Source organism: Sinohyriopsis cumingii, chromosome 2 (assembly GCF_028554795.1).
Source record: "Sinohyriopsis cumingii isolate HCF-2022 chromosome 2, ASM2855479v2, whole genome shotgun sequence".
Taxonomy (NCBI): Eukaryota; Metazoa; Mollusca; class Bivalvia; order Unionida; family Unionidae; genus Sinohyriopsis; species Sinohyriopsis cumingii.
This window is the reverse complement of record NC_142962.1, coordinates 31,623,550-31,648,374: the sequence shown is the minus strand read 5'-3', so window position 1 is coordinate 31,648,374 and position 24,825 is coordinate 31,623,550. Positions and strand designations below refer to the sequence as shown.

The following is a 24,825-nucleotide window of genomic DNA, read 5'->3' as shown; positions in this document are numbered from 1 at the left end:
AAAATTTCATACATGGATATAAGGCGTACAACTCTAATACTGAGTCTTAAGTTTTACAAGATTATATTCTTCACACAAAAATCCACAAGTGCTCAATATTCTAGAAGTAAAGCAAACTGTTCTTCACTACATAGCATTTATTACTGGTTCTCATCCTTGTCGTTAGTACACCGTGTGGAAACCGTTTTTCTTCTATTAGTCACAGTGACTGTGACCTTTTGACTATTGACTTCTTCCTTGCCCCAACTTTAAACCATCTACAATGCCTGGACAGGGTTGACTGTGTAAAGCTAAAATTATTGTGTAGAAATGAAAGAGGTTACAGATGGCCAAGTGGAGGTCATACAATTTTACACTTAATCTTTAAACAATATTTATAGCTGTATTTTTTCAGAGACTCTTACAGACTGAATATATTCTGGAGAGGCAAACAAGTGCATGGCACATACATTAATCCCTTTCATGTATGATTCATGAATGTCAAAAAACGATATACATTACATTCTCAAGTTATGTTATATTACACTTAGTAAGAAACTAAATTTCTGGTATGAAATCCTCAATTGTTATCATTTTGCTTTTAAATGCCAATCTATGTTAGATAGATTATAAACTAGATTAACACACAGACAAACATATAAATAAAAGAAATGGATATTGTGCGGAAGAGTCTAAAATATATATGACACGAGGAATCATGTCATTGAAAAATACAGACACATGAAAATACAGCCTTGTCACCTTAACAAAATCTTTATTTCAAAACAGATTTATAAGTATGTAAATATGTCCCGTCAATAATCATGATTTTTTATCAAAACATTTGTGCACTCATATGTCTCTGCTTCAAAATTCCTGTACTATAGTGCTATAATGGTCAGATATAAAAATGAAAGCAAGCAAACACATTGCCTACTTTATTGAAAAATAACATTACAAACATATTTTGCATCAAAAGATTTATTAATATACAAAATTTGCACACTATTTTATAATAAGCATATTTATATCTGTAAAAATATTGCAATTAAATATATTGCATTTGTAAACAAAATTAATTTTGTACTTTTGAAGTGGTGACATTTTTTTCTTCTGATGTTCAGTAGAGATGTCTACAACAACTGGGGGTGAAAATAATGTCCAGGGCTAACTAAGGTCCAGGCCCAGTTGATTCTCATATATGACAAGTCTTGGGCTTATTGTGACAGGTCCTCAAACTAGATGGAGTGGTCTACCAACTGTATTCATCTATTTTTGTTATTACCTATTTAATAATTGTATTATCTAGTGACCAGTTTACCAGGACTCTAAAAGCCTAAGCCAGTTTTGGATTATGGATATATTGTATGATGCTATGCTAGGAACTGTCACAAATGGGCTTGTAAAATGGACTACTGACTGGAAACATTCTGCCTGGTCCTGGATCTCAGATCACAACTATTTCCAGCCCCTGAACAAGTTTATTCCTCAAACTCTTCCAGATGTTGGCAGGGTACATTATTTTAATAAATTTTATTCAGGTTTAAAATTTCTTTGAACTTACACAAGACATGTATACAAAGTTAGGAAGGTAAATGTCAGATGATTGCAATCTAAATCAAAATTGTCATTCTTTTTTTTCTTCATTATTTTTAAAAACATGTTCATGGTCAATCAGGGGCTGTAACTCTGCCAAAGGATAATGCAGAATGCTGATAATCACATTCACTTGAGCTTGTGTTATCATGAAGCTGTACACCAAATCTATGTTGAAAATTGGCATGAATTAGCTGCAAATGATCTCACCAACTGATGACTGAAGCCAAATTTACCTGAAATTTGATGGTTATTAAGCCAAGTTACCTTGTAGAACATCTTAGTGGACCTGCCAGACAAATGGAATGGAATGACAAACAGAAATTAAAGACCACTCTAACATACCTGATTTTATTTTCCTCTAATGTATTTAGATTAGAATGGGAATGTATTACTTTCACCTTTTTTCAATTGTAAACTTGCTAAACTGTAATAACAAAGTTGCTAATCTGTAATCAGGATGTTGCTAATCTGCAATAACAATGTTGTTAACAAGTAATAAATAACAAGTCACCTGCAGGAACTGACATTCTAATGACCAACAGAAGTTTGTAAGAATCCACTGTAAGTCTGTTTCTAACCTATTATTCTTTGAAACAGTTGTGTATTGAAATTATCTCAGATGTCTTTGTCAACATAACAAACCTGGTAACAAAAATGTTTTCTCGTATCTCAGAGTTAACAAGCTGACAAGATAGGTGCAGTACAATAATTATAGGCATGACCTTTGGCCTTTAGCCTGATATGGATAGAAGGTCACTGAACTTGTTTCAGATGCTGTCATGATATTCCCACATGCCAAGTTTGTATAGCTCTGTAATTAATATTTAATGGGGAAAAGAAAAGTCAGTGAACTGTCATCATTCAAGCCAGTTTTCTGATAAATTGACTAAAAAAGGTTTTATAAAAATACTTTTTACTTGTTTATGTTGGCTTCTTATCAAGTCTTTATAGATAAAAAATCTCCATCAAAAACTTGGATCCTGAAATCAGTGTCAGTGTACCAATGACCAACTTCATCTGTACAAGTCACTGTGTACACAAGCTCAGTGGGCTAAAAAACAAATACAAGCAGACTGGCATCATTTTCATTCAGGACCAGCCACATATTCTTACACTGTTTTAGTGACAACTTCATGCCAATATAACTAGCTGTTCAGCATCCAATCCCAGGAAAATGGTTCAAGTTCAAAAACAATTATTCAATTTTAAAGTTTAGGGAAACGGACACAATTTGAAGTTTTCTGAAAAACAGGTATATTCAGCATTTAAATATGAAAAATGACCCGCAAATCAAATGTCAAAAAATATTTTCCATGGGAACACAGCACACATTGCTCATTGTCAGATTTTGGATGTTATACATTACTGAGGTAATAATATTTTTTATAATATCACCAACAATTTTTGTTTCTCATTGAATAATTTTAAGAAAATTAATGTATTTATAATTTTAACTTTCTGATAATAAAAAGTATTCAAAAATGCCATAAATAGCCTTTTGTTTTGAAAATTGCATCATGGAAGTTATTTTCTTAAATGTCACAGCTTAACGAAAAGCAACTGAATATGTTTTGAGCAAAATTCAATCAAAATCTTTTATAGAAGGCATGATTTTATTTTTTATGTATTATTATTTGGTCCATAAACATTTTCTGTGTTCCTAATTAGTTATAGTGAAATTATTAAGGAACCAAAAGAAAAACGTTACTGATGTTATTGACTATTTTGTGACACAAACAAGAAATTCAAAAAACATTCATAATGAATGTATAGGGCATTTGTGAGATTTCAAGATGATATCAAACTGTGAAAATATCAAACAGACATAAAATTTATGCAATTTAACTATGTTTTTCTAAAGCTGAAGTACTGTTGAATACTTTTGTGACAGGCAGAAAATGCAATAATACAACTTTCAAATTATCTTCATAAAGAAAAGATAAATAAAATATGCATTACATTGTATTTAAAAATACTTATAAATATTGTAACTTTCATTTAAAAGTTAATTTATGGCAAAATATTCTACCACTTTTTTCTGTGTAAATGGAAAAAAGTTAATTGATTGCAATATATTCTACCACTTTTTTCTGTGCAAATGAAAACCATCAGTGATGGAATAAAACCTTAGCAGGACCATTTTTCTTGGCCTGGGTGTCTGGAGAATTAGCAAAAAAATATTTTCAAAATGCCTGCCATACATAACCAATTTTAAGGCTGGCCACTGTGGCAGAAACTCGATAAGGTCAGATCAACACCATATTCATCTTTAACAAAGCACAATCATAAGAAATCTTGTAGTGAAAATCTCTGTGTCAATACAACCATCCACTCCAAAGGAGTAATTATAAGAAGAATTCATGTGAGGTCATATCTGAATCATTTTCATTTAGAACCAACTACAAATCATGGCAATTCCTTTACTGAAAACCACAGGTCGATTCCACCATCCCTTCAAATGGCAACAATAGGATCTTTAAGATGGCTGCCAAAGAAGCCATGCTAGCAACAGAGTGGAATGGTTCACTTTCACATTTTATGGCAGAGCAATGTCTTGCAATATGCCAAGGAAATTGGATTAATGTGCCTTTCAGTGGGATACATAAAACATGCCCCTTTCTTGTCACAAGTTTAGCAGGTTTACCTGTGCCACTACACTTATTATACAGAATGGTGCCATCTTTTCCAAGTAAGATCAATAACCAGCACCATTTTCATGTACAATCAACTTCATAACAAAAAAAGACATTTAGTAAAAATCCCATGTCAATAGAATTATCTGTTTAGGAGGTGTAGCAATATCTGGCCTTTGAAGATGAACACTGTGAAACTCCAAAACACTACAACAATCTATTCAAGATCAATGATAATTTGATTTTCAAGATGGTGGTGTCAAGTTAGCATTTTCATTTAAGGCCAACTACATACCAAACAAAGTATTTTAGCTAAATCCAATGTTGATTTAACCCTTTACCTCAAGCAAGTGCCTTTGGACACCTCTACTCCATCTGCATGGAAGCGCCTTTTGACGTCTCTACTCCATTCACATGGAAACGCCTTTTGACGTCTGCTGTAAACATCAGCCATTTTAAGCCAGTTTTCGTAGTGCCACCTTCGGGGGAAAACCCCCTATTAAATACTACATTCATTTCTGCGACTGAAAATTACGTCAGATCATGTGGTCACTGTTTATGCTCTGGTCGATATCTGCTATTTAAAGTAACTGGTTTGTAATCTCCACTCTCAGAAATGGAGGTCATGGATTTCATTCAGTAATTACCAAGTTTTCATGATTAGAATCACAACTATGAAAGATTCAATAACTTAGGTAAAGGCTCTGATATTGATGTAGGCAGCAATTAGTTTTTATAAATTATCAAATTTGGATGACTTAAGTGATGTAGACACAGACAAAAAACTTGTAAATTTTGAGTATGAGAAATGGCAGGTACGGTTGGTCACGCGGTCTCACTGACTTGACGGTGAACGAGTTCTCTCAAGATTTTAAAGCACATAAAAAATTTTTCCGTGAAAAATAATGACACAGCTATAACAATCAGACTTTACTCTTAAATTTTTCCACACATAATAGATGTGTACCAAAAATGTAAAATGGTTAAAATTGCTGTTAAATGTAACATACACTACAATGCTTAACAGTTAACAGGCTGGCCTATGCGCATGGCGTCGAATAGGTAACAGGTGTTCTATTTATAGCACGCTGCACTGGGTAACTTTGCTCTATGAGGTAAAGGCATAACCATCTGTTCAAATGGTGTAGCAGTAACAAATATTTCAAGATATATACTGTGGTGGCCATGTTGGACATAACATCAGCATCATTTTCACTTATTACCATATAAATAGTATGTCTTTTAGTGAAAGTCCCAGAATCAGTATCAAGATTTTCAAGATGGCAGCCATTTTGTATATGATAATAACATAATTTTCATCAAGAATAATCCATATATCGTACATACTCTTTCAGTCTGTGGTTAAAAACCATCCATTCAAGAGGAGTAGTGATAAAAAGATCTTCACGATGGCTGCAGTGAATGTTCACTGAGCACCAAGGTGAATGTGATAAATGTTAGTTATAATTTTCAAACAGGACCACATACAGTGTAACCCTGTGAAAATGCTTTCTTATAACACAAAACTGGGTATAGCATGGTCATACTGTGACTCCCAAAATTTTACAAGAATTTCACCAATTTCTTTAAGTACTGCAAAGCTTTAGTGACAAAATTTGATCAAAATGAGACTGGAAATATGGCTCTTACAGTGGCAGCAAACTCAGCCAGTCAGATGCAGTATCATTTTATTAACATGTGTGCATCTCACTCATTACATAATTTTCCAAGATTTTGATACATAAGCCCACATTCCAAGTTTCATCAAATCGGGTCAGAAATACGGCCTCAAAAGTGGTAACAAGCTTAGGTAAAAATATGCAAAATCACCTCATTAATATGCATGGTTCTGATATAAACCAATATTCCAAGTTGGACTGAAAAAGGATCAGAAATACCTACTCCAGCGTGTAAGAAGCAAGTGGTGACAGATGGACCAAGAACAGCATATGAGAGATGCAGTGGCTGAACTGTAAGTTGATTTGGTCTAATTGCCAGGTGAGCTGCAAATGTTAAATACAAAAAATATGCATGAAAAATGCCCTTTCATGTTGTTTAAGTTAACAAAGCTCAGATATATCTGATGTAAAATTACTGGTATTAACAAATGAAATTCTGTGCAGCAATTCATTTTTCTGCAATGTAGTCTCCTCTTTGACCTCCAGTTTTTTTTATGAGTCTGATATCACTTATAACCATCTCCCTTGTAACAGCCTTGCACATGTCATACACCGTAACAGCTGCAATAGTTACTGCTGTAATGGCTTCCATCTCAACACCTGTCTTTCCTGATGATTTCACAAGGGAGGTAATTCTTATACTTTTAGTCTCATCAACAAGGTTAAGGTCAACATCAATTTTTGTCAAGTTAATATTGTGACAAAGGGGAATCAATTCACTTGTTCGTTTAGCAGCCATTATCCCAGCAAGCTGAGCAACAGAAAGCACATCTCCTTTCTTGATTTTGTTTTCCTTGACCAACTGAAAAGCTTCATATCCAAGGGTAATGGTCGCTGAAGCAACAGCTGTTCTAACAGTCTCAGGTTTTGATCCAACATCCACCATTGTCATTTTGCCTGTAACATCAACATGTGTCAAGGTCAGGTTAGAGTCATCTTCATTATGTCCTTCATATTCTGATCTTGACCCAGATGTCTTCACAGAATCCACCTTTTTATTACTGACTTTAATATCACGATCCTGCTCCAACTCTTTCCTTGAAAAAAAACTTCCACCATGAAACAAACGCACAGGAGACAACATACAATCTGGGCCTTTCCACGAGTGATATATTGAGACCTTACTGATATGTCTGTGGGCACCGTCTAATACATGAGATGAAAAGAGTCTAAAATGTTCTGAGGTAATATGAATGTCCCAATTAGGCAAAGAATCAGAGCTACCGGTAATCACAAATACAATTGATTCTGGAAGACTTACTCTTAAGTAATCACACTGATTAATGACTTCATCCGAATGACCATCTGGAATGAGAAATAAAAAATGTTATATTAGCAGCATGTCTATCAACAGTATCCTTGTGAACCATTTAACAAGCTAAATTTGTGATACATTAATATACAGTGTGGAGAAAGTTATCAACATCTATACAGTCAATTGCAAGACTGCGCTAGAAAGCTAATCTATCTCCACCATCTCCCCCCCCACAATGAATTGTTTTATTCCTGGGGTACCACTGTATTATATTCATGGATTTGATGGCTGTCACAATTCATAGATTTGAATTTCCAATCTACAATGTCTTTGGCATACATTTTATTTCAATAACCAATCTACAATGGTTTAAGGAGTACACTGTATTGCTGTTCCTGATATATCCGCATATTTAAGTATATATGAACTTTATTTGTGCAAATCATCAAAAGCTGAAGCCCACAAAAAATGAATTCAGAGTATTTTGTTCTGTTGATATATTTGTATATAAAGTGACAATAAAAAATGATAAGTTTAACAACAAGATTTAATGTAAGGAATATACAATGAAAAACAAGTACAACTATCTCTCAGAATCATATTGTAAGTGTTGTTACAGTAAAACTATCTCTCAAAAGAACATTTTTAAGTGTTGTTAAAATAAATACATAAAAAATTCCATTTCTTTTCATGAGTATTTTATATACTTGAACACAAGTCAGAGCCAACTGCAAAGACCAGATCTATCAGTACCTAATGTGACAGCCAATAGGGTCTGTGCAGTTTTGTGCATTGGGAATGGGGCCAAATTATAGTCAAAAAGGTCTATGTAGTGTTTTGCATTGGGAATGGGGCCAACTTTCAGCCAATAGGGTCTATGCAGTTTTGTGCATTGGGAATGGGGCCAACTTTCAGCCAATAGGGTCTATGCAGTTTTGTGCATTGGGAATAAGGCCAACATTCAGCCAATAGGGTCTATGCAGTTTTGTGCATTGGGAATGGGGCCAACTTTCAGCCAATAGGGTCTATGCAGTTTTGTGCATTGGGAATGGGGCCAACTTTCAGCCAATAGGGTCTATGCAGTTTTGTGCATTGGGAATGGGGCCAACTTTCAGCCAATAGGGTCTATGCAGTTTTGTGCATTGGGAATGGGGCCAACTTTCAGCCAATAGGGTCTATGCAGTTTTGTGCATTGGGAATGGGGCCAACTTTCAGCCAATAGGGTCTATGCAGTTTTACGCATTGGGAATGGGGCCAAATTACAGTCAAAAAGGTCTATGTAGTGTTTTGCATTGGGAATGGGGCCAAATTTCAGCCAATAGGGTCTATGCAGTTTTGTGCATTGGGAATGGGGCCAACTTTCAGCCAATAGGGTCTATGCAGTTTTGTGCATTGGGAATGGGGCCAACTTTCAGCCAATAGGGTCTATGCAGTTTTGTGCATTGGGAATGGGACCAACTTTCAGCCAATGGGGTCTATGCAGTTTTATGCATTGGGAATGGGGCCAAATTACAGTCAAAAAGGTCTATGTAGTGTTTTGCATTGGGAATGGGGCCAAATTTCAGCCAATAGGGCCTATACAGTTTTGTGCATTGGGAATGGGGGCCAACTTTCAGCCAATAGGGTCTATGCAGTTTTGTGCACTGGGAATGGGGCCAGCTTTCAGCACAGGACTAGAAAAATTCTTGCTGTATGATGTTGCTAAAATTTGTTCATAAATATATGGCAACACAGTGTACATCACAAATACAGGTATCACTAAAAAGGGGTATAATTACAGGAATAAAAAATAATTAGAATGAGGATAGAACAATATGCACAGGCTCACCTGAAGTCAATAATGTCTAGAAAGTTTCAAGGCAATTCATCAAATTCTGCAGTACTAGTTGCACACACAAAAAGTATCAGAAACAGGATATATACATTTTTATTAGGTTCAGATATCATTCAATACTGAAACACTTGTCTGTGAAGGTAGGCACAGGTTTGGTTTATGTGTTACTAATATTAGCCATAATAAGTTGTTTTTCATTCCATTTTGTCACAAACTTCTCACATAAGACCACCATCTCTTGATCTCAGAAAGTTCAGTAACTGGTCAATCCAGATATTGTTTTAAGCATGTTTCTAAAACAAATTATACAAGCTGGCCAAACAAAGAATCAATAGTCTGTTTCATGACCATAAGTAGGCTGTCAATTTGTAGTGAAATCAGTACTTGACATAATGCAATAAATAAATTAGGATCAGTGATTTTCTTTTAGAAGTTGCTGATCATTTAATTCATAAGAGGGATTAAAGAAAGCAAGATAAAGCAATCCTGTGTTGAACATAACGTTGGAAGAGAACATGTATTTTATTATTGTGTTGAATAGTGCAGACAAGCATATGAGTTCTGCTGATAACGTAATAAATAAAATAATTCATACCTACTGTAGATCAGTCTGTCAAATATAATTTGAGAGGAATTATTTATTTCAATTATTCACTGGAATTACTAAAGTGGTCATTCATTGACTTTCACATTAACACACACTATATTGAGATTATTAAGAACTCAAAGACATTCTGGACTGTATCATTGTGCTAAATTAGACGATCAAGACTACTGAACTTCTTTCAGAACATTATATACTTTTGGACTTGTGATAGGACATTAAGGATTATTTGGATATTAATTCACAATATTGTAAGTGTCTTTTGTTAGTTTCACTTCTTTCTGTTACATATTTTAAGACTTAGAGTCATAACACGATGAAAACATGGAACTATGTGCCCATGACTTTTCATGGAAAGGTGAGAGAACACCATAAATCATGACAAAATTGTGTTCCAAGTTTCACAACATTCCACCAATTAATTTAAGAGAATAATAACCAAATGCTAATGGACAAATGAAAAAACCCAGAGGGACAGAGACTTTGACCAGTAGAGCTAGAGAGTGTTCTGTGGAACTGTGTGTCTTCCCCACATCTTTATCTTGTTAGTATAACACCTGTATCTGAATTTCATAAACTGTCACTGAATGCTTTAACATTGCTGACCATACAGCTTACATAGAAGAGACAGGCAAGACAGAAATGTCAAGCATATCAGTGTATAAACTTGAGACAGGCAAGACAGAAAATTCAAGCCTATCAGTGTATAAACTTGAGAAAGGCAAAACAGAAATTCCAAGCATATCAGTGTATAAACTTGAGAAAGGCAAAACAGAAATTCCAAGCATATCAGTGAAAAAACTTGAGAAAGGCAAGACAGAAATTCCAAGCATATCAATGAAAAAACTTTAAATAATATTATCCTAAAGTTTTAGCTGAATGCAGCCTCTAATGAATGCAGAACTTCAACCCTGTCCATCATAATATGGGAAATGGGCAGGAAAGAAATCATGGTAGAAACTTCAGACTTTTAGTGATACTACCAAAGGGTTTCACTTGAATGCAGATTATGATGTATTAAATATATTATTTTCAAAGACTTTATTGGAAAACTTTAAACTTTTGATACTACGGCAGAAAAGTGTCAACCTATATTGCACCATGCTTTTATAGGTGAGACAAAAATGATGGTAGCAAAGAACCAACTTTTAAAACTTGAAGACTGTAGAATATACATGCCAGAGTATTTCCTTGTAATTCACCTTAAGTATGCATGGCAATTTTTGGATTTGTCTTCTATTTTTCCCGTGTGTCCTATCATAATCATTTTACATCCATGTATTTCAGAGTACATACTTGTCAATGAATAAATCAGCATCACCCACCAATTAATATCATTGGTCTGTTTTTCATCTTGGACAGGCTCTCCATACCTACATGAAAAAGGACCATGTTATTTATTTTAATTACACATTTTTATTCTTGCTATATGTCAAACAACATTTACGAACACAAACAAGTAAACAAAATACCTATCTATATATTGCTGCAACACTGAAACCAAAATTAATGAATATAATTCTAATATATCCTAAAAAAACAGAAAACTACTTTTACATATTTACATGTATTTTATTTTGGCTAGAACACTCAACTGCATTTAATTTGCTATATGTGACCTATTTACCTGATTAATCTGACAAGATCATTCATTTGCATTTAACTTGCCCACATGTGACCAATTTAACTGAATTAAACAAAATGAAATAGTCAAATGTCTAAAAATAAAAGATAGAATAAATGGATTTCTGCTTCACCCTTCATTTATTATGCAGAAATTCCAGTGAGGAGAAGCTGGTCTAGCTTCAGTTACAAAATTCTGTAGGGCAAAAAGGAACACATGTAAATCTTTTAAATTGAAATATTCAATTTTCTGTTTCATTAGTAAAACTTACAAAATGTTATATTAATAATGTATCAACTGTGAAGAATTTTGTATAAAATGTGGCAATACATGAACTTCATCATTATGTAGAAAATGTTACGATGATGAGTAAAAATGGCTATCACCCCTCTGGTAACATTTAATGGACCTCAGCCATTCCTTTTCTCTAACTAGATAAAGCTAGTGTGTTCTAGGATTTCAAGACTGTCTCTCTCTATCAAGTTTTCTTAAAATATTTCCAAACATGGAACCAGAATCCAACTGGAAGAGTAATGTGTGGGTGAGTTCCATTGGTTTTCAATTGTGATACAGTACAAGCACATTCACTGTAACACCTTGCGGGACACTGAAACGTTTGGTTCTCATTAACAGGCTTAGACTGTACCAACACTGAATTTTTACAGAGTCTACTGATTGGTTAGCCTCAGTCACCTGACCCACTGTGGCTCTCATCACTATGCAATGAAAATCCAAATCAAGACCTGGGGAAAACTAAAATGATATAAAAACAGGGTACCCCAAATTTTGTGGCACTATACAGTGCTATATACATAAATTTTATATTAAATAATACAAACTGATCAAGCTAATTCACACTGTTAAGATAAACTAAAGGAATATTTTTATCAGTACAAAATGAACATTGCTTGATTACATTAAGTACAAGTTAGTCTAAACATCATTATCATTATGATTAAACAATTCCGATAATGCTGACATCTGTTTTAGGATCAGATCTAAAATGTTGTTGTTGTTGTTGCTGTGGGGTTTAATGCCATTTTTCTGCATAAGATAGGCTGTACATGGCAGCCAGTATTAATGGTGGAGGAAGAACCCCAGAAAGAACCACCCACCCACGAGAAGCTACTGGCAAACTTTCTCACATACCCACATAGGCCGAACAAGAGACTCAAACCAACACAGACAGAGGATAAGGTGGCTGTGATCCGTAACAGCAAGCACTTTATACCACTCAGCCACTCTGGGCCCTGATCCAAAATGTAATTTACCTAGTAATGTAACCATTCCTTGAGGGTCTACAGTTTTACTGTAGACTGATACACATATTCTTAGTTTTTACTGTAGAATGATATGCAGTTTTTAGAGTTTTGCGATGTAAGACTAATATGCTGCTTTATACAAAATCTTTTTAAGTCAGCATCTGACGGAGCATCATGTTTCTGCAGTATCTGGGATAATAATGGGTTCTCAAAATTAAGGTTTTGCAAGGATTTAACAGTAAATGCAAAAACATGATGAAATTTGCTTTTGGAGAGGTTTCAGTTCTGCATATGGCTGAAACTGCAGAAGTAAATGTTGAGGTTTATCTGGTAAGTGGGCTGAGATGGTGCCATTAGGTGTTGCAATGGCAGCTCTGTCTTCGTCTTTCAAACCATCTGTATATTTGACAATAATAGTAGGCTCTGCTGTCACTGAATTTACATGAACTAGATGATTTGTTGCAGATTTTAGTAAATTTACAAAAGTCCAAAATTATTTTGAGATGATTTGATGATCAATGTGGTGATTTGGGAAGATATAATTCTATAATATTTACAGTACTTTTTGCTGCTCCTAGATGATGACTGTAACTGATATTCAAGTGTATGCATCCTCTTAGATCTACAGCAGATCAAAAAGTATTTGACAAATAATGAACAGCCAGTTCCTGGATGATGGCATTTCACTATGTTGTTAATTTTGATGTTGAATAGGGTGACTGAAAATATGCATCCTGAGGTTGACTTGTCTCCTGCAGATAGCTTTTAGAAAGGGTGTTGTCTATTGTGGCTCTGAAATTTCTAAAATTAGGTAGGTGGCTCCTTAAACCTAGTTTAAATAGGTCATTCAGTGTGCATACTTCCATAAGCCGTCATTAATTACAATCAAGTGGATAGATCCTGAAGCTAATTATAGCATTGACAAGCAGCTTCAATGAAGAGTGACTCCTAATTTAGTTTCCTGCAGTTATCACAAGACAAAGTTATGAGTTAAAACTTTTAACTTCACATTTTTAAAAATATATTTCTTGGCTAATTTAAACAAACAATACCAATGTATCCAGTGTATAGCAGTATCAGATATTACTCTGGTTTGGTATTAGACGTAGCTGATATACCGACAAATGAATCATCTTGAAAGAATAAAAAACCTTTTCTTTTTATAGTGGAGAGGCCAGCACATGGTCTCTCTGCTGAAACAAGCAAAAGAGTTAATGAATACTGCCATAACTCTCAAGATTAAGGAGGTAGAACACTGATGAAGATTTTTTTGTTATGTGTATATGTATATTACTATAAAAATAAAAATAAATCGTGTAAACAGTTTCGTTTCCAGGAAACAAGGGATCAAACACAAATATTTTCAGTGAATAAAAGTACTCAGAAATCCACAGAAAGGCCTCTCTAACAATCATATCAGCCAACAATATCCGAAAACAATATCTGAAACAGACAGTTATCACTTTTATAAATGAATGAGTGTCTAATTCTTGCAACAGAACTTAAAACAGTTTCAAGTTGACTTGTAAGTTAGATTTATTTATGTTGGTCTACGATGCGTGTTTTCAAATCATTGTCTTAACCAATCAGAATGCAGTCTGAAAAAACCCCAAACAAAATAAGATATCAATTTATAGTGAACATGTTACGGATAGGCAGTATCAATGAGCAATACATGAAGATGAAATATGCATATCTTCCTTGATATTTTCTCAATGCAGTTTTCATGGCAACCAGCATGTGAACATTAAACATATGTCAGAAATGTAATTAAGCCATCTTTACTTGTAATATATACCAAATAAAGAAAATTGGAGAAGTGGACAGTCAGAGATTTGTTTCATTATACCTTTAATGATTCCATCACTTGACAAACATTAGTCTTCAAAACAAACGGCCAAAAACATTCACCATTTTGAATGTTCAGAAAGTCTGTGCTAACTTCAATCAAGAAATGCATGTTGTATACTTGGCTATCTGGTGCAAAAGCTGATTTTCTTACTTTCACAAATGTTTTTGGAAAATTTATTAGAAGTGTGAGCAAGGTGTTGACTAATGAAATACACTGAGGATCTCACATGAGTTCTCATATCAAAATGAAATTTATGAAACTCATCAAATAATTTCTATGTTAATTGAAATCAATTTCATAAAGTTCATTTGAAATGGGCACAGATGTATAATTCTACCATATGTACGCAAAACAAGTTGGGTCCTACTGCAAACTGCATGAACCCAGTTCTGCTATTGTATAAGGTGCCAGCAGATCCAGGTCCATGCAATATGTTAGAAGTAATTAGCAGAAAGAAAAAAACACAGACCCTTATCTGCCTGCATATTATACAATGACAGATCAGAGTCTGTGTTGTTTGCAGTTGGACTCGACTTATAAGAAGGGATGTAGTGTTTATCACATGATGAAAAATACTGATTTCATTCAATGGAACCACAGAATATTGAAGTGAAGCTACTTTTAAAAACATCTGGATGTTTCAGTCAGGACACCATGACATGATTCATGACATCATTTTATTATATGTGCTATATATAGAAAACTTCTCATATAAGTATATTAACCTAAGTTGTCATTGTTGTTGTGGGTCTAACTCCATTGTACTGCATACCATAGGCTATACATGGTTGTCAGTTTAGCTGGAGGAGGAAGAACCTGGGAAAACCCCAGTAAGAACCACCAACCAACATAAATCCACTATTTACCTAAGTAGTGCAGTAGAAATCTGATTAATTTTAAAAACAATGTCATACCAGCATGCTGCTTCTTCTTTCTTTTGACCGCAGCACCTATTATGGTGAGCAGTTCAGCATCTGCAACATCATTTCGTATCAGATCCCTCAAGGAAACCTCAGCATTCCCATGCAAACATACCTTAAATTATCAACAAAAATACAAAGTACAAAACTGAAACTATGTCGTCGTTTGGTTTTCTATTTTAATTTAAAACAATTAGATAAGTTAGTACTGAGGCGATTGGAGAAAAAGTGCCTTGCCCACCAATACACAATGGCAGGTGAACCAGGCTGATTTGATGGTAGGATTCAAACCTGCACCCTTTTGATTGTGAGTCAAGCATGCTCACCACTGAGCTACCATGACTCCTGTTTCCATTAATTGCCTCTTACAATATGATAGAGGGTACAATGGGTCTATTCTGCAAATCCAAGCCCACAGTGGGAATGAAACGTGATCTTAATAATTTATTGTACAATTTCTTATGACAAAGTGTACATATCTTTAACATAAAATATTAAACAAGCAAGGACCCTATTCATGCTTGCATTAAAATCTTTCAGCATGGATTTTTAGCTTGCAAAAGGTGCTATGATGAAACTGGCATCTGTTAAGGTGGGGAAGGCATCAGTCCAAGCATATACTTAGGCATTCAGCTTTAAAGACAAAACATGTAAATTATTATACACCTCTCACTTGATAACTCGCACACAACGGGGTCCACAAACATTGGACCACACTATAAGTGATGTGTGAGTTACAGAGGGCCCTCCAAAAATTGAAAAAAATCACTTTGACATTGAGAAAACCGGGTGGGGTGGGGGCTAATGTTAGGGAACTGGACTGTTTATTGACTGAATCCTCATTTTAAAATCACGTTGATAGTAATTTTTAATAACGTGCCTTTTCTAATGAAGTTGTTTGTTATTCTGTTTAAATAACATTTATTTTCAAAATGTCCAACATATGAAAGATCATTCCAACCGGTTTCAACAACCATCACGTGTACACGAAAAAATATCTGTGTATTACATCACTGCTTTTTGTTTTCTTGATGAGTCCGGTTCCTGTAGTGATCAAAATTTCCTTACATATCGTTAATTGCAGTGTACTAAGAATGTCAGAAAGAAAATGTAAAAAAGTGTATGACCTATTTCTAAATTTGATATTTCATTGTGTTGATTAAAATTTCCAGGTCCTATCTACCGTTTTCAACGATAAAACGAGCGATACATCAAAGTTTCAGTTACCAATTTTGATCACGATTTACTTCAAGTTCAACAAATAGGGATCAATTTTTGAGGTATTTTCTGGTTTAAAAAATGGGATCCACTCCTGACCCCGCATTATAAGCGGGTCCGCGAGTTATCAGGGCGCAAGTTATCGAGGTAGTGGTGTACTTTCAAAAAAATAACAAAGAATCTTATGACAATGATGCAAACAATGCTGGAAATTAACACTTAACTCTCATTGTTTGCTCAACACACATAAAATAAATTTCTGCTTATAGTGGAGTGGAAAGCAGATCAAAGTAGTTCTCAACATCTTAAATGTAAAATTTAAACAGTATGGAAGAATTTTGTTATCTGGTATATTTGTTTTTTGGGAAGCCAAGCAATCTCTGATGTAACATGTAGAGTCTAACAAAATATGCCCCATTACAACACCTGGAACATAAAAACAAATGTATTGCTGAATCAGACAGTCTGACTATGCTGAAATGCAAAGCTCTTCTGAACTTGTAAGCTTAAGCTAAAGGAACTTAGAACCATAAATGAACAGGTAAAGCATACAAACATTTCACTAGCACATATGCCATGTATACTTGCTTATAAGACAGGTTCAAATGCAAACAAACATGGACCCTGAACTGCATCATATAATGTGCTGGCAGATCAAGGTCTATGTTGTTTGTTCTACTTATTACTCCTAACAAACTGCAAAGATTCAGATTAACAGGCATATTGTATGCTGGCAGATCTGGGTCTTTGCAGTCTGAGTCACCTTATAAGCAAGTACATACAGTACATGTATTACTATAGTATGAAATAGGACATCAAAATTTACAGTACAACAGTAAAACTCATTAAAGTCTGTCAGATATGATTTTGCCATCCAGATGCATCTGATGGATAGAACAACACATGCACACACATAATAATGACAAGTAGTAAAACTCAATTTACAAACAAAATCTCACAATCAATATCCTCAAATCCTCCCCCACAAAATGTTTTTGTCAAATAATTCCTAAAACAACTGACCTTAAGATTGCCATCAGCTGTAAGACGCAATCTGTTACATGTGCCACAGAAGTGTTCACTCATGGAGGTAATAAAGCCCACTTGCCCCATGTAGCCAGGAACTTTAAAGGCCTGAAATGGCAACAAGAACAACCAAGCTTAAATACATGTTTCCTCTTTATGTCTATCCAAGCCATGAATTAACATACACTGTAATGACGTCATATTATAATGAGGTACTTAATGTTCCAATTGTTCTGAGCAAAATGTACAACATTATAATAGACTCCCGAAAGTCAAGAGCTAAAGTCAAATGAAATAAATTAAGTAGCAATAACAGAACAAAATTCCATAAAAATTTATTGGAAGCATTGATGATATTCTATGTATGAGCTAAAGTCCATGAATTTATTGGAAGCAATGGCCATATACAGTTTAAGAGGAGAATGCAGTATACTGAAAGACTTAATAGTGAGGGACCATGTATGAACAAACAAAATACAAACTGAATAAAAGCATGGGCAATATGCATTTTTGTAAGAGCAGCAAGCATTACTGATGGACTTGACAGATCAGGATCACTGTACATGTGTACACAAAATTCAACAAACTTAATCAGCAATGGTCATATACCAGTATTTAAGAGGGGCAAGGAATATACTGAGGGGCTTAACAGTGGGCTATATACTTATGTTTAAGAGAGGCAAGGAATATACTGAGGGGCTTAATAATGGTCATGTAGTTATGCTTAAGATAAGAAACAGTATATTGAGGGGCTTAATAGTGGGTTATATACTTGTGTCTGAAAGGGGCAGAAGAGTAAACTGAGGGGTTTAATAGTGGGTTTTATACTTATGTTTAAAAGGGGCAAGTAGTACTGAGGAAATTTTGCAGTTAGGGACCACTTTACATGTATGAACAAAATCTTCAACTACATGTTAGTGCATGTAAATTCTTGACAGATTTTTTTTATTTGTCTTGTGTGCGGTGGATTTTTATGCAATTATCTTTTAATATAAAGCTTGCAAGAGACCGTTCCAGTGACCTAAGTGATTAGAGAATTCACTTCAGATATGGGAGGTTGCGGGTTTGAACCCAGGTCAAGTCATACCAAGGACTTATAAAAATGGTACTAACAGATGTCTCGCTTGGCACTCAGCATTAAGTGGTTAGTGTTAAGATGAGCCTGGTGTCAGGAAAATGTGACTGGGTGGGACATGATACTACATGTCTGCGGCATGATGCCTCAGTGCTGCAGACATCACAATATGACTGGAAAATTGTTTAAGTTATGTCACAAATCACACACAGAGTTTGCATGAGGCAATTAAAAATGAGTAGTCAGCTATAAAATACTGAAAATCATGAGCGTTCTCATACATTATTTTTGTGGTTTTTAAGTATTATAATTGTAAATACATGAATCAAGCAAATGGTGCACAACATCCCTGACTAGTAATCTTTTCTCTACAAATGACCCTGACCATACAGCTTGGGACTTGAATATTGTATGATAAGGTGTGGACCAGTACATGGACAGAGGTCAGTGGTGTATATTCTCCCATGCTGTCACCTTAAAATTGAGACAAGGGGCATGGCTATGATATATCATGTACTGTATAGTCATTGAGATAACTCGTCATAGTTTCATTAAAATATCTTCAGTGGTTCTAAAGTTATGCTCCAGACAATGATACAATTTAGAGCTTTATTTTCCATTGTTAGCACCTTCATCATAAGTGGGTGTCATTATGGAATGTGACTTAGTATCAAAACATGACATATAATTGGCTTTAGTTTCTTTATATCTTCAATGGCTCAGAAGTTATAATCAACAAAAGTATAAAAGTCACATAACTGTATATTTTCTGTTCTTGTGACCTTGCCATTGGAGCATGGTGCCTGGCTATAGTATGTGACACACCAGCTAGGTATGATATATACTTGGCAAAGTTTTATTAAAGTATTTTCCATGGTACAAAAGTTATACTCCAGACATGGTTAAACACATTCCCTTGCAGTGACTTTGACCCTGACCTTGAGGCTGGGGATGTGGATATGGTACATGAGATATTGTGTAGTCATGATATAAACTTGAACAGTTTCATTAAAATATCTTTAATCACTGGTTCTGTTGTTATTATTCCTGACAATGTTACATCAGACAGAATCACATTTTCCCTTGCTGCGACCTTGACCCAGTGACAGAGGACTTGGTTATGGTATACAACATAATGTCAAGTCATGCTATATATATGTATCAAACTTCAAGAAAACTTCTCCAACCAGCATAAATTTTGGTACAGACTAGCAAATGTTATTGGTTATATGTATGGAAAACATCATAACATAATATGTCTAACATAACAAGGGTATATATAAAAGTCAATTACTGCATCAGTCTGCGCAATTTTCAGAAGTAGAAACTTTACTAATTTCCTCACATACAGTAGATGACTCTATAAATCTTGCAATTCTGAGATTCAAACAAAAACTACGCAATGTTTTAATTCTATTTGTTAATTTTTGTTAGAAGTGTTCATTGCAAACGTTTTGTTCTGAAGATATTTCAATTTATATGACATTTTTGACCATTGTTTAATGCAGGATTCAATAATTCAAAACAAAATTACCTGTACTTTTCAAGAAAAATCACATTTTTGAATTCAACATGTCACCATAGCATTTACATAAATGTTATCAAAATGGGGCCTTGACTTACTTTGGCTGTATCATTGGTATCATTAATCTGTTCTTGAAGATCAGGCCATCGTAACTTGATTGTATCCAGCATCTCCTTGTAAGGCACCATCTTCTTGAAATTCCACTTGTTACCATCAAATGGCATGTACTCTATGAATCTGACATCAATTTTCTGCAATGTAGATTTATGATATAAACAAATAAACTATTACTCTCAAATAAGAACAAAACACGTCTCATACATTGTAAATTTCAATATTTCTTTCAAATGCAGAACAATTTCAGTTAAATTTTCATATAAATTCATATATATAGTACAAATATTCTAAACCAGGCACTGTTGGGACCAAAAATTGTTGATTGCTTTAAAGAGGTGGCTAGTGAAATGAGATTTGATTTGTACTATCTATATACTCACTTATAAGTCAGATTCAACTTCAAACTATAGAGACTCAAATCTGCCATCACATAATGCACCAATAGATCTGGGTCTATACAGTTTGCTAGGAGTAACCAACAGAACAAACAACACAGACCCTGATATACTGATGTATTATGCTATGGCATATCAGGGTCTAAGATGTTTGCACTTGCTTTTGACTTATAAGTGTAATAGCCTCATTAGGATAAAAGAGATGGTCAGTTCGAAGAAAGAGTAGCCAGTTTAGGAAAGTTTGTCTTGGTTCCTTGTTCCTGCCTTCATTATAAGTGTTGTTTCATTTTCAATACCTGAAAGATGTTTTTTCATAAATGTATATTTTAATGTATATAGTATTGACTGATATTTATTACATAAATTTAATGCCTACTTAATTTAGTTTCAAGATTTATTTCAAGATGATATATTCCTTAATCCCATGCTGAAGTATGGAAATATATCCTGCTGAAAGTACTCATCAGTCAAGCACTTTCAACTTTACATTATTTATTCTAATACCCAATGGTCAATAACCCTAAATTTATATACTCTTCATGCTAGTGTACATATTATCCAGGACTGGACCACTCTGGTGGCCTAAGTGGTTAGAGCATCCAACTCAGATGTAGGTGGTCAAGGGTTCAAACCCCAGTCAAGTCATACCAGAGACTTCTACAGGTGGTACTGGCAGCTGCCTTGCTTGGCACTCAGCATTAAGAGGTTTGTATTAGGACTGGTTGGCCTGCTGTCAGAATAATGTGACAGGGTGGGATATGATGCTACATGTCTGCAGCATGATACCCCAATGCTAGACATCACTATAAACTGCCACACTTCAGACATTGTAGTGATATGACTCGGATTGTTAAAGCTATATTAAAATCAAATATATTTTATCCAGTACCCTATTGTCCATCACTCTAAATTCTTACACTAGTTAATATGCTGGTACCTTATTATCCAGCACTCTCAACTTTCATACTATTTGTATTAGTACCATATGGTCCAGCACCCTCAATTTTCATACAGTTTATACTAGTACCCTAGGGTCCAGCAGTCTCATTATATATACTGTATGCAATAGTACCATATGGTCTAGCAGCCTCAATATATATACTACTTATGCTTCATTTTGTTTCCAAGGTAACATACAAAATATTGTTTTCTTTGGTTGATTTTAGTGAGTTAAACACCACTGATAGACCATCCATGGTGGGCAGTACACATGGTGGAGGAAGAACCTGGAAAGCCCCCATGGGAAGCTACTGGCAAGATTTATCCCATACCCACACTGGCTGAGCAGAGACTCAAACCCACACTGACTAATGTGAGATGCATTTTTTAAAGGCGAGTGCCTAAAGGACCCCTAAAAAGAAATAATTAAAAATAACTGAATGTCAAAAGTTCTAAGAATCAAAAGGCACTCTACAAAAGCCTGATATGTGTACAAAGTTTGGTTAAAATACCTTTAACAATCTGAGTCATACAGACAGATGGACATAGCAATATAGACCTTGAAAAGGATAATTTGGTCAAAAATGGAATGCAGAACAAATGCAAATGGAATGCAAAACTAAAGCCAATAAAATGAAAAGTAGAATAAAAATCACACACAAATTATCAATAAATGTTGAAGAAAATGGAAAGTGCTAATGCAAAATGCAGAGGGATTAAATGATAAATGAAAACAATGAACTGCAAATGCATGTCACAAATAAATCTGAAAATTGATCATCCTCAAGCTTCCACTAAATCTCATAGTCAAAAGCCCTTCTGCATGATAACACAGGATTGGCTTTGTTACAAAGACTTACAGGATCAAATGCATTTGAGGGAAGTGTATGTGACCTTTGGCTCTAGTACAGGAGAAACAAATGTTGGTAGCTTCACATTCCACCTTGTCATAAATATATTCATGAATGGCTGGTCCCAGAAGGCAAAGACTGGACTGAATACTGAGAAATAAAGTGACCATTCAATTTTTGAATGATTTCATCTGTACAAGGATAACAATACCCTGAGCCTGCCTGGAATGTGACAGACATGAATGTGAATTTGCCATTGCTGACACCACCCAAGAATATTCCAAACCTGGAAGGAAAAGTCTGGGTATCTTGTTCCGACTTGCATTCTGTGAATAGTTTCACACAATGGAGATGACAAATTGAACATGGACAATCTTTCAAGACAGAAAAACTCATCAATGAAATTTATTCGCTATGGGCTTCATCTCCAGGCACAACAGTCTGTACTGAGAAATGCCAAAATCTTCCTACTTACCAAAACAATATCAGGAGGTGCATAAAGGCACTAGGCATACAAGGACCTGTAATAGTTATGAAATGAATCATAGCTATGGACTGACCTAGTTACATAACAGCATTTGGGTACCATGGCACTATACTGGCAATGGACAAACACAGGTCCATTGCCGCAATATACTACATGGGCTTTACCATGTCAATGCCAGTTTTATAAAGCCAGGATGACCATAACTGGTCCTCTCAGGCATAGGTATAAGCTTTATCAGATTCTGTGTTGACCATAATCAATCAATATCTGATGGCAGAGTCCAGTCTTGACAGAAAGAATCCATTGTTTCCTTCCTTCTGGTGACAAGTTCATGATTCTGTGACAGGCTACAAGGTAACAGATCACCAGAACCAGTCCCTCCCTGCATCAGATGTGACTGTGTTGCAGCCAGTATTGACCTCCGTTAACCCGCTTTTATTTTCATTGATGGACCAGATGGGGTACTATACTGTCATTGTTGGACCAGATGGGGTGCTATAATTAGTCTTACAAGTAACATTGAAAAGATCCATTCTAGTCACAGAGGTGAAGACAGAGCTGGGAACGTGTGTAAAGCCGATGCTAAAATGGTCCAATTGATTTGCTTTTCCACCAGTGAACTCTCCACTTTTAATATTTCCACCAGAAGAAATTGGTTCACTGAGATAGCAGGCAGTGGCAATACTAAATAGCATCATACTATTTGCAGTTGTGCTGCCTCTCCTTCTCTTTATTCTGTGTGCTCTCTCTGACCAAGAGTCTGTAATCTACAGATTTTCGGCTCAAAGTATGAAGATGTTACATGAATGGCTCGAACTGCACTCCAAACATTCTAGACAGGTAGCCTCATTGTCCTCAAATAGCTTGCACACAAAAACTTAGTCCTGCCTAATGTGTTGACACCTGTAAGTACAGAAAGCAAATCTGACCTGATAATCCATAGGCTTCTTTTTACTAAATGTGTAAATCACTCGCAAGCTTTGTTGAAAGTACATGATGAGTATGGAAAATTTGGGCAAAAATGTTTCTTCTGTGACCTTGATCCTTTAATCTGTTCATCTCCAAATAAATAGACTTCTTCCTAACCCAAAGCTCAAGCCAACTATTAAGTCTGATCCAGGTCTGTGTTATTGTGTGAAATACATTTTTGTGTCTTTGAGTCACATTGATTTTGACCTATGATTATCTAGATCCTCAATTTGTTTTTCCCCTTATCACAAGCTCAAGCCATCCACAAAGTCTGGTCTAATTTTGTTGTTGTTGTAGGGTTTAATGCCATTTTTCAGCACACGATAGGCTATACATGGCGGCCAGTATTAATGGTGGAGGAAGAACCAGGGAAAACCCCCGGAAAGAACCACCGACCCACGAGAAGCTACTGGCAAGCTTTCTTACATACCCACATTGGCTGAATCCGGAACTCGAACCAATGCAGACAGAGATGAGATGGCAGTGATCCGTAATGGAAAGCGCTTTAGACCACTCGGCCACTCAGGGCCCCACTCTAAGTTTGTAATGTAAAACTTATGTTATTGTTTGGAAACCATTTTTGTATTCTAGTCACAGCAATCTTGACCTTTGTGTTTTTGGGTAACATCCACTTTTCTTCTTTCAGTTACAGTGACTCAGACCTTCAATCTTTCAGTCATAATGGCAATGACCTTTGACCACAAAATTGGAAGGCTTGTTCCTTATGCCAAATGGAAGCTGTCAAGAATGTTTGTAAAAATGGCATTAAACCCAACAACAATAACGACAGAATTCAGTGACTGAAAGACCCCTTGATGTACATATATGTTGCCATTATGTTGTTGCTGTAGGGTTTAATGCTATTTTTCAGCACACGATAGGCTATACATGGCGGCCAGAATTAACAGTGGAGGAAGAACCTGGGAAAACCCCGGAGTGAACCACCGACCCACAAGAAGCTACTGGCAAGCTTTCTCACATA

The 24,825-nt window shown here is 35.3% G+C and overlaps 1 protein-coding gene across 1 annotated transcript in view; it reads right to left on the bottom strand.

Annotated features, from left to right (window-relative positions):
- Nucleotides 1–734: 734 nt before the first annotated feature.
- Nucleotides 735–24,825, bottom strand: part of LOC149804574 (molybdenum cofactor biosynthesis protein 1-like) — a 33,847-nt gene continuing 9,756 nt past the window's right edge. The window contains exons 6-10 of the mRNA XM_089941725.1: nucleotides 20,184–20,336; nucleotides 17,483–17,593; nucleotides 15,236–15,356; nucleotides 10,909–10,956; nucleotides 735–7,195 (exon numbers count right to left, since the gene is read on the bottom strand). Of these exons, the coding sequence (XP_089797851.1) occupies nucleotides 6,339–7,195; nucleotides 10,909–10,956; nucleotides 15,236–15,356; nucleotides 17,483–17,593; nucleotides 20,184–20,336 (1,290 nt within the window). The 3' untranslated portion in view covers nucleotides 735–6,338. The remainder of the gene's footprint in view (nucleotides 7,196–10,908; nucleotides 10,957–15,235; nucleotides 15,357–17,482; nucleotides 17,594–20,183; nucleotides 20,337–24,825) is intronic.